The sequence below is a fragment of the Centropristis striata genome, chromosome 11 (assembly GCF_030273125.1).
Source record: "Centropristis striata isolate RG_2023a ecotype Rhode Island chromosome 11, C.striata_1.0, whole genome shotgun sequence".
NCBI classification, from domain to species: domain Eukaryota; kingdom Metazoa; phylum Chordata; class Actinopteri; order Perciformes; family Serranidae; genus Centropristis; species Centropristis striata.
Window position 1 is genome coordinate 23,477,928 of NC_081527.1, and position 12,113 is coordinate 23,490,040.

Here is a 12,113-nt window from a genome sequence, read left to right on the forward strand (position 1 = left end):
TCCTGTGTTTCCAGTTTGTGTTTCTGATGACTGAACAAGTTATAGTTGACTATACTTCCCTACAGAGTCTAACTGCACTAACTACATTTTTGGCTGAAATTGACTTATAACAAAAAATGAACGTCTTGATATCTATTTTATCTTGTGACAATGTTTCAATTTTGCTTTATTTCAGATAAATTATATAAAAACCACAAAATCCAACTCAAAACCAAGCAGTTATTGCACTTACCACGGTCTGCTTTGGATATACGTACAGTAGTGTTCAAAATAATAGCAGTCCAATGTGACTAACCAGATTAATAGTATATTTTTTATTGCTACATGGTAAACAAGGTACCAGTAGGTGCAGTAGATTCTCAGAAAACCAACAAGACCCAGCACACTCTTAAGGCTGTGCAATTGGGCAATTAGTTGAAAGGGGTGTGTTCAAAAAAATAGCAGTGTCTGCCGTTAACTTTACAAACACAAAACTATTTTGTACAAACTTTTGTTTCTAAGATTTAGCAATCCTGTGAATCACTAAACTAATATTTAGTTGAATGACCACAGTTTTTTATAACTGCTTCACATCTTGTGGAACCTTTCAGCTGTTATTCCACTCCAAGATTCTTTAACAACATTCCACAATTCATTTACATTTCTTGGGTTTGCTCCAGAAACAGCATTTTAGATGTCACCCCACAAGCTCTCATTGGATTAAGGTCCACTCCATAACATCAATGTTGTTGGTTTGGAACCAAGATTTTGCTGGTTTACTAGTGTGTTTGGGCTCATTGTCTTATCGAAACACCCATTCCAAGGACATGTCCTCTTCAGCATAAGGCAACATGACCTCTTCAAGTATTTTGACATATGTATGTAGATAAGTGATATGAGTCTTATTTCTACATGAATTGTCAATGTAGTTTTTATGCTAAAAAATCATGACGATTTATTTGACCTTTGACCCCAAATATGTAGTTAGTGCACTCTGGTTTTGCATTACTATTAGAACCTTTTACAGCAATTGATTTTGTTATACATTTAGTATTTAAGTGTTTAACAACTCTATTCGAAGATTTGTGTGTTTTAGACTTAATTTTATAAAGTAATGTTATATTTAATCTTAAAATAATTGTATCACTTTTTTACTTAATCACTATGTAGTTAATAAGGTCCCTATTAAATAAACTTATAATTTCTATTAACCTTATCTTCACTATTCAACACAATGATACAAGGCTACACTGTATCACAGTCAAAGCAGACTGTGCTGAGTGCAATTACTGCGTTCTGCTTTGGTTTTGAGTTGAATTTTGTATTTTTTATACCATTATTTCTCTGAAATAAAGCAAAATTAAAATCTAAAACTTTGTCACAAGATAAAACAGACATCAAGGAGTTCATTTCTGGTTATACCTCAATTTCGACCAAAAATGTAGTTAGGCTTTGTAGGGCAGCATACTCTGAGATCAATTATTATACTATTGAATTTTCACATCCACAGATATTATTAAAACAACAGTTTTAGAATATGTCCAAAAATATGGGGAAAAAAGTCAGAAATTGGTCATTCTGTGGTTTGTCCAAAAATGCCTTAAAACACATACTATGTTTATGATAGTTACAGTATAATACGTTAAAAGATAATATGAAAAACATTTTAGTATACCGGTATGTACAAAAGTCTGGAAAAAGTCATACTATAGCATGTTGAAAAAAATGTCTATTGAACAAAATGACTGAATGTGCAGCAATAATAATAATAAAGACGACCACATTTTTATTGTCAAAATTGTTGAAATATTTAATTGAAAGACAACTCAAATAAGACATTTTTAAAACCTTTAAAAAAAACATACTGGGGAGGGGAGGACATACATTTTGCTGATAAAAGAAAGAAAGAAACAAACTGTGAAGAAAGTGCTTTTTTCTCTTTTCGTGTGTCGAAAGTTGAACATTCTCGGTGACCTCTGACCTTTTAAAACGCCGCCACCCTCCGCTTCCTGTTTTCAGTCTTTCATTCCCTGTCGTGACATCACTGTATGAGCCCTGATTGATCTGTCCATGTAAAAATATGAAGATCTGACTCTGATATTTACAGTAAACGGCCCGTCGAACCGCTGTTATTCCTAAAGTAACCAGAGCTGCTGTTGGTCTGTTTGAAACCAGGAGTTTTATTCCAGCGTGCAGTTTCACCCTCTGAACCCCAACAAAACCTTTTTATGGTATAAAATCTATAAGTCCTGCAGCTCTATGGAATCAGCAAAACCATGGCTAGAAGTGAAAACATGTCTTTGTGCAGAATAGCACAGTTATAATGACATAAATTATTTAAAAAAAAAAGTTGAAGTTGAATTTCTCTGAAAAATTATTTTTTTATAAATTGGAATAAAAATGTGTTTATATATAAACACTCTTCCAAGTGTCATGGATATTGGGAATAATAAAATTGTGTCTCCACATATTGAAGTATTATCATGTTTCCAGCCTCTCCTGTCCTCTCCTCTCTGCTCTGTGTAAACAGCCTCTCCTGTCCTCTCCTCTCTGCTCTGTGTAAACAGATTTTCAGTGAATATTTGTCACGTGACCGTTGGTCTCAGCAGAATCAATCATGTCTTCACAGTGTCTCTGAGGAGCAGAATTTAATGTTTTTGACAGGATCTGGTTAGTGCAAACACTACTTATGGACATGTATAAAAGACACATGTAGAATAAAGTGATTCTGACAGAAATATACATTTTAAGCTTGTTTGGGCTCCTTTTTTTAATGATCTGTTAAAGGACCGTCGGAAAGTTAAAAGTTTGACCATAACGACTCATACATACTTTTCAATTCAAACATTTTTCTCCGAAGGTTACCACTGGGAAAGCCCCTGATACTTATCCAACAGGTGAACTGTGGGACTCTCTATGCATTTATTATTATTTAAAGAAAATAAATCAGTATTTGCTAGACAATATTTATGCTTCCATTGCTGTTTTTTTCTGCAGAAAAATGTGTAACAGAAGGTTCAAATTATGACAACAATGCCTGTTTTTACAGTTACGGTGTATTTTTGACGATCTTTTAAAGAAAATATCGATTCAAACTTGGCAGGATGGTGGGGTTCAGAGGGTTAATTACATTTAAATATCAGTTTTGATCAGAAGTGATTAATCCTGATAATTTTAGAAGCTCTAGTTACAAAAACAAAAACAAACTTGTTTTAGAAACTACAATGTTGTTTTAATTCCTCCTTCTCACCACTAGAGGGCAGCAAAGTACCAGGATCACCTCATGTTCCCTCACAGTTTTATGTTACAGAGTACAGAGCCCTGGTACATTTTAGGAAATACTTTAAATAAAAATTAAACATCCATGATATTAAAGATGACTAACGTTTTGCTGTTTCCCTTCATAAGAAAGAGAGATTTGGCTGATTTATTGTGTAAATTACCCACAAAAAAATTGACATGTGAGGGAATCATTTGTAGTTTAAGGACACATGTGGTTAATTTTAAAAGAATGACTTGTCAAAATATATTTTCCAATGTTTGAGGGACAAAATTTGATGTGTCAGGTTGATGTTTTGTTTGAGAACTCTTCACGTGGAATAAAACTCCTCAAAGTTTTTTTCTGATTGAAACACATGATCCCAACAAGCAGCTGAAAAAAAGCATAATTTCGATCTGCTTCTGCCTGGTGTGAATCTTTTACTCATCTTTTAATATATTCTATAATCATATATTTCTATTTTTCCGTAATATGCTTGACGCAAGTGAGTTTCACCCCAGATAATACAATGCTTTTTAGGTTTTTTTTATATTAGCAAATATTCAAGAGCAAAACATTCTTGAATGTCTCGTCATATAATTCTAAAAGAGAAACAAAATAAATTAAATCAGTTTCTTTTTGTACATACTTACATGATATGAATTTATGTATTGTTGCGCTTCATGTCGAAGCATGTTTGCAGTGAAAAATAAACAGAGTTAAAGGCTGCAGCTGTTAGCTATTAGCACACGGATTCCCGCTGAGATGGGACGGACTGTTCAGGAAATAATGAATAAAAAATAATTGCAACACTTACAAAAACTAACAAATCAAGCAACTAGCATGAAAGAAATGTGTCGTACCTCATAAGGACAGCCTCGTATCAAAACATATCTCACTCTTTGTAATCGTTCGATATCGTAAAATATCATTTTTGCCACAGTTTGTTCTGTTTTTGTGTAAATATCCTTTTCAAAAAAATAGCCTAAACTTTTTCCAAGGACATTACAAATGGAGAAAACAAAAACAAAAACAAGCGACTTCAGCAAATACTTAACAGGAAAATATTAAAGTGAGTCACACGCAGTTTTAAATCTTTGTTAACGATTGTCCTCTTCCGCCTCCGGGACACATGATTGCCACTTTTCAGTAAACAGACGGCACAAATGGGAGAAAGTTGCTGCACTTCCTGTCAGGCCTGAGTGCAAATCTCACCTCCTCCAAAATAAAACCACAGCCTGAACACTAATAACCTAAACAGAACCTCTTGATTTTGGAGCTAGTTGCAGCAGCTCTGGGGTTAGCGCTGCCGAGACACTGTTTTATTCTCTTCAGTCTCAGGAGTCGACCGTCTTTGCATCTTCCTAAATAATCCTTCATCCACCTTGGTGTCCACCACCGGGGGGCGCTACATGTTGTAGGCCACGTAGATGGGGTCCAGCTGGTCGGCCAGGAAGCCGTCGCGCAGGTGCATGCGCTGCTTCTCGCCGCGGGAGTTGATGGGGATGACGCCGATGTCGACCACCACCACCACGCCCACGATCAGGTAGTGCTCCTCCAGGACCACGTTGGTCACCAGGGGGACCAGGTCCAGGGCCTCGTGCTCAGAGCCGTCCAGCTCCACCACCACCACCAGCAGGTTGGTCCACGTGAACACCGCGCTGTGAGCACACAGCGAGAAGGAGTCACATCAGTAATACAGAGAAAACACAATGAGCTGAAAAATGTTATTGTGTAGTAAGTGATAAACATGTTGCAAAAAAGTCATACTATACTGCCCTACAGAGTCTAACTGCAGTAACTACGCAAAAACATTGCTTTAAAAATAGCTTTTTTCCCGTTTTTTAACTGGCCAGCCAAATTGATTATATGTAGATAAGTGATATGACACTTCTTTCTACATGTATTGATGATGTCATTTTTATGCTCAAAAATCATGATGATTTATTTGACCTTTGACCCCAAAAACATAGTTACTGCATTGCTGTAAAAGGTTCTAATGGTAATGCACAAAAAAAGTGCAGTAACTACAATGTTGTTGTCTTCTTTCAGCTTTTATATTTTGTTTTCAGTGAATAAATGTTATTTTTAAATTGCTTTTGTTATCAGTGTGTTTAAAAGTGTTCAACAACTCTATTCAAAGATTTGTGTATTTTAGACTTAATATTATAAAGTAATGTTATATGTTAGTGTAAATATAATTTCATCTCACTTTTTTACTATGTATTTTTTACATCACTATCTCGATTATAATTTACCTTTCAAATAAACGTATAATCTATATTATTTTTATGTTTAAATTAGTATATATACCCAAACCAGACACATTCTACACTACAACATTTTTATGACATTTCTAGCACATAGTATATACTATAATGTTTTTTTTATAATTTTATAAAAAATGTTCACATAGTATAGTACAATGTTTCCTGCAACATTTTATGTCATACTGATGATATTCTTTAGGATGTTTTCATCAAAGACTACACCACAGTGTTTTTTGCGACATTTTTTAGCACATACTATATACTATGATGTCATGAGGATGTTTTTATTAAATTTTTTAGCACATACTATGCTGCCCTACAAAGTCTAACTGCAGTAACTACATGTTTGGTCAAAATTGAGTTATAACTCAAAATGAACTCCTTGATGTCTGTTTTATCTTGTGACAAAGTTTTAGATTTAAATTTTGCTTTATTTCAGAGAAATAATTATATAAAAACCACAAAATCCAACTCAAAACCAAGCAGTAATTGCACTTACCGCAGTAATACTATACTATGTGAAAAAAATGTATAAAGAACTTTATAGAGTAGAATGAGTTAAAAAAGCTAATTATATGTTATAGTACAATATGTGATAAAAACGGCCAAAAAACAGTATCAAACAGTAACAAAAATCGTATTCAGTGAGGTCACAGCGATCTTGCCCTTTGACCTCCATAATCAAAGTGAAGTTTTGTGCAGAATGTGAATAAATCCCTGGTGGTGTAATGTTGCTCTTAGATTAGAGACGTGGTGTCTCACCACTCTGTGATGCTCTTGTGTGTCCTGATGACGGACGTCTCGATGTCGATGGGGTGGTAACGCATCCCTCTGAGCTCCATGGCTTCCTCCAGAGCACCCACCACGTACAGGGCGTCATGGCGCTCTGCACACACACACGCACACACGCACACACACACACATGCATTATAACTTTGTTACAGTTCTACTTTTTAATTGTAATTTGTTTTTTTCTTGGTAACACTTTACAATAACCCTCATTTATAGGCAATTTAAAGGCCATTTGTTAAATGTTAAAACAGACTGTGGAGAGTCAATTCTATTCATAGCTTTGGTTGTGTGTGATTTTAATATTTTTTCACAATCCAATCTATGAATATAACAAGAATTTTAAAAAGTGTTTTTGCATTATTATGCATCAAATTATCATTTACATCTTTTAACATAATTTGATTGCATTATTATTATTATTATAGATTTTTTATTAATCTTTTTTTATGCATTATTTTGCTTTTTTAATAATAATAATAATAATTATTATTATTTTTGGGAAATATATTGTACAATAAAAGTAGTTATCATCATAGACCTAAATATGATATGATATATTATTAAATATATAATCAAATAAACATTTTAATAATGATCATAATATAGTATACTATAGATTTACAGGTATTTAAAGGTATTACGGTCTCAATTAACCACACCGATTCAGAAAAAAAACATAATAAGTTTGGACACTGTGTGAAAAACAAATAAAAACTAAAAGCTATGATTAGCAAATCCTTTTTGACCAACGTTAAATTAAATACAGTTAAAAGATAAGATATTTATATTCAAACTGATTATTTCTTTGTAGAAATATACACTCTGAACTTCATACATTCTGTTTCTTTATCTTTCTCTATTTACATCTAAAGTTTGTTAGAATTGGAGTTGTATGTTTAGGGCAAAATGTATGTTGATTTTCGAAGCCTGATAATGAGATAATTTGGACAAACAACAGATTTACTAACAGTATTCAGTGTATAAACTAAAATGATTTCAATAACAAAGATATAAACAATGAAAACCTGCAGCGTGTACTCATCAGAGGAGAATCCCTCTTAAACCATCACGTTAGTCTCCAGTGAAACCAGACTAACAGATTCCTTCTGCGTTAAAGTCCTCCTGCAGCTCTTAAATCTTTCTCTGTTACATGAGAACTCAAGGTCAGTGTTTGAGCTCAGGTCCTCCTCACCTCCGCTGGCGTCGGTCAGCTCGGTCCTGCGGAGGAAGCCCAGGTACCCGGTCCGGGCCCAGACGGTCTGTGTGTCTCCGAAGCTGAGTCTGGAGTTGAAGTGGTCCGACTGCAGCGCCTCGTCGCCGTACACAGTGAAGTAACCGCTGGCGTTGTGGCCGCTGTGCACCCAGATCTGAAAAAAACACACTCAGCTGTTACAACACATGTTCACTACTCAGAGAGGACCTGGGAGAGGACCCAGGTATGTTTACCCCTGGGTTCAGTGTCAGTAGAGATGATGCCGACCTCCTAACCCTTTGATGCACAACATGGTCAAAAATGACCCACAATCATTTCTCATGTTATTTCATGCTGCTGTGTGTTTCTTTGCTCTATCTTTTGAAATCAATTCATTTTATGATTAGAATATTTTTTTTTTATTACAACAGATCATTATATCCATTTTCCTTTCATACTTTATGAAGAAAAATAGTTTTGGTATTATTACATCAAGTTTACACACATGGGTCAAAAAGGACCCATTCATCCAAATTTGATTTAAAATTAAATGACCTAATACTATAATAATAATAATAATAACTAGAAAATTTCCTCTGGGGAAATTTTGAAAGGGCCACGGGGGCTACTGCCGGTGTGTGTACACTATGATGAGACTCTTCAGAGATTTCAAACTATGCCCTTTAACCTCAAAATGTGTGTGTGTGTGTGTGTGTGTGTGTGTGTGTGTGAGAGAGAGAAACATGTATGTGGAGGAGTGTGCGCGCATTTGTGTGTGTGTGTGTGTGTGTGTGTGTAGCGAAAATCGCATAAAGTTACCTGTGTGTGTGTGTAATTAAAATCGCATAAAGTTACCTGTGTGTGTGTGTGTGTGTGTGTGTGTGTGTGTGTGTGTGTGTGTGTGTGTAGCGAAAATCACATAAAGTTACCTGTGTGTGTAATTAAAATCACAAAGTTACTTGTGTGTGCGTGTGTGCGTGTTTGAAGCATGTGTATGCATGTGTGAGGAGTGTGCGCACTTACGCGCATGTGTGTGTGTGTATCTGTAACTGTAATCACATCAAAGATCAAAGGCAATCAGATCAAGGCAATCAACTGAATTAACTGACACCACCTGTTAAAGTTCCGAAAGAGTGACAGCAGCCAGACGTGGACTGGAATTTCTGGCCTCGAACAGAAAGCATTTTTGGCAAAACCATAATACCTATCATTGATCCGACTTCACTTTGAGCGTCCTGAGTTCTTCCTGAACGTCTACATATGGGTTTTTTTTTTCAGAAAAATGAAAAAATAGCTTTGTTAGAGCGATCTAAAAAACCTGTTCCATCTTCCATTTTTTCGAAATCTTCCTGCGTTTTTAATATGGGACCCAATGAGGCTGTTGGTGGTTTTGGTGGCACATCTTTGCGTCGTACGCCCAAACTATAACTCTGACAGCTTTACCAGAGGATTGTGAGTGAGAAGACAAATTTCCTACATTTCTATGTATAAATTATTTCTGTAGAGTGAAATTTGTGGCCTGGAGCGCAGTTTTAAAATGTATTTTTTGACAATTTTACCTCTCCCTCTACACTCTGAGCGATGACATCACACACTCTGACACGAACATTCCGTGCAATACACACCCATTCGTATTCTGTAGAGAAAAGTAATAGCACACCGATCCCGGTCAAACCGCACGTTTTGATATATAATTTGTCCTGCAACTCTTTAAGTTGTAGGACTAGTAGCGGGACGAAATTGCGTCCACAAGAGGAAGAAGAAGAAATCCACAGTATAACAGTAGTGCTCGGGGCAAAGAATAAAAAAATATTTGTATAAAATAAGTTTGTAGGAAAAAAAACAAAAGAATCCACGCCGGGGTCGAGGGGGTCAGGTGACAATTCTCATTTACATATTGACATTGATTGCAAAGCCCCGAGCACTGGTCCCTACAGCTATTGCTGTACGGGACCAGTGCTCGGTGCGATTGCCCCGAGGCCCTAATAATAATAATAATAATTTGTACTGTACTTATACTGAATACTTGGATTATACAATACATTTATTTCAAAGATTTATAATAGAAACACTCAGCCATACATGAAATAACTGATAATTGAAAATGGATATGGGTCATCTGACCTATCTTGTGCATTAGAGGCATAGTGATACAAAAAGGGTTTTTATTCAAAAAGTAAGAAATGAAAACAAAAAATCAGGTTGTATGATGATCAGAAACAAGTTAATTGTGGAAAACCTGGAATACTGAATGATGAAATTAATTTATTGCAAAGATATATAACATAAAAACTCTGTCGGGTCACTTTAGACCATGTTGTGCATCAAAGGGTTAAAGATCTTGCTAGCTGCGAGCAAAAAGGCCTAAGTACAGTCAACATTGTCAAAAAAGAAACTGTGGGGAAAATGGTGTATTTATTTACCTATGAGTCACACAGATTTTTCATGATTACTTTAAAATTTTAAGTTTTAATTTTGCAAATTTGCCTGATTTGTTGACCATCCCATGACCTTTTGTTTATTATTCTAGTTTTTTTTTTTTTGTATAATGTAAAAAATATTCATAAATACAAAGTATTTAAAAAAGTAAAAGTAGTAATACAAAGTAAAGAAAAGAAACTGTCATCTTCCATTGATTTATAGTTTTTAATGACAGAAGAAAGAAGCAAACACCAACAAATTATGCATTATTTCATTAACTAATTATCGAATGAGTAAAACTATTGTTGTTACATTTAAATCACTTTAATCAGAAGTTGTACCAACATCAAGCAAAGAACAACTGATGATCTCAGTTTGCTCACATTAATGTCACATAGTACGTGTTTTTTTAAGGACCAGTACAATATATAAAAGTAAGTAAATTAACATTTTCACTTTCTATCTATTTATGTTGACTTTTGGCATGTTTTGTATTACATTATTTTATTTAAATGTATGTTTATCTCATCATTTCCTTTTGCATATATTATGTGTATGTTTAAATTTAAGTTTTAGTATATTTAAATGATGCTGTCATTCGAGTTGTTCTGATTCCGATACCAGTATCGGAAATTGCTCCGATGCTGCCGAAAATGCTGGCATCGGTATCGGCGAGTACTGGAGTCCAGGCACCGATCTGATACCACGTAATTTATTAAATTAGCTCTTAAAACAGCTGCTGTTTTAGAGGGACGAGGATCGATTATGTAAAACAGACACAACAAACACACACGAGGCTTGGAGCTAAGCTAAGTAGCACTATCAGTCGGCGGTGTGGCAATATTTCACACTGGAATCTCCCAGTAAGACTGGGACATGTAACGTGTGCAAAGATAAAATCTCAAGGGGTGGCATAAGTGTTGCTAATTTTAACACAAGCAATTTAATTAAACACCTGAAGACGCGTCACCCTAAAGAGCACGACAAATTTTCTAGAACAAAAGGGAAAAAGAAGGACGACAGCGCAAAGCATTTATTATCTATTATTTATTATCCTGGATGACCAACCCCTGTCTGCTGTCAAAAATGTGGGATTTCGCCGCTTAATGACCACAATAACCACAATGATAATCATATCACAGTCACGCAGGTGTAGTATGATATTTTTTTTAATAACATACTGGTATCAGATCGGTACTCGGTATGGGCCGATACCCACAGCACAAGTATTGGAATCGGTATCTGGAGGGGAAAAATGGTATCGGAACATCTCTAACTGTCATTAATGTGAATTAAAAGCAGAAATGGCATCTTCTCTGCAGACAGAACAGGGAAGTATGAAACTATTAGTGTTATTACAGTAAAAAAATATTTTTGAACCAACCTCGCCCAGATGTGACTCTCCCATTGGTCCCTTGGTCTCTGGGTTGGCGATGATGATTCGCACCCCGGGCAGGATCTGTTCAGAGAGCAAACATCAACATTTAAATCATTCGAACATTTTAACTACAGGGGAAATAAAAGAAAAACAAAAGCTGACCTTCCCAGACTCCATCAGAGGCAGGCTGTGAGGAGAGCCCCTCTCCACCAGTCTCACCCTGCACAGAAACACAGAGCGCAAGCTTTAGAAAAGATCATCTGAAAACAGGATTGTTTGAAATAAAAACACAGAAGCAAACATAAGAGACAATACAGTGAGGAAAAAAAAAACATTTCCAGCAGTGATACTTTCTCCGTATATATAATATATATCAAAAGGTTTATTTGCTTTTATTATGTAAAATAGTTGTATTTTTGGTGACCACACCATCTGTAAGATACTTTATCTGCTTGTAGCACTGTATATTTACAATTATAAACACTCATATAGATTCACACTACCTTAAAACAATAATCACGCCACATTATAGAGCACTTTATCATAAATAATAAGGCTGAGTATCATAAAACTTGATAAATATTGACATTACAGACATTTATCATGCATTGTAAACTTACTTAATATGTTACAGTGTTAGGGTTAGCCTCATACCAACCCTAAACCTACATTTATTATAAGGCATTATAATCACTGTTATATATTTTACTGTATCATAACTTTGAGTATTACAAGAAACTATGATACATGACCAGTAATTGTAATAATATATCGCTGTATATGCAGAAACCTTAACTTCAATGGCCACATAAAGACACATTA

At 35.2% G+C, this 12,113-nt stretch overlaps 1 protein-coding gene across 1 annotated transcript in view; it reads right to left on the reverse strand.

The window, feature by feature from the left end:
* Window positions 1-2,679: 2,679 nt before the first annotated feature.
* The window catches only part of LOC131980484 (disco-interacting protein 2 homolog C), a 282,249-nt gene continuing 272,815 nt past the window's right edge, over window positions 2,680-12,113 (reverse strand). Inside the window, exons 33-37 of the mRNA XM_059344729.1 lie at window positions 11,454-11,511; window positions 11,298-11,372; window positions 7,493-7,667; window positions 6,271-6,394; window positions 2,680-4,899 (exon numbers count right to left, since the gene is read on the reverse strand). Of these exons, the coding sequence (XP_059200712.1) occupies window positions 4,647-4,899; window positions 6,271-6,394; window positions 7,493-7,667; window positions 11,298-11,372; window positions 11,454-11,511 (685 nt within the window). The 3' untranslated portion in view covers window positions 2,680-4,646. The remainder of the gene's footprint in view (window positions 4,900-6,270; window positions 6,395-7,492; window positions 7,668-11,297; window positions 11,373-11,453; window positions 11,512-12,113) is intronic.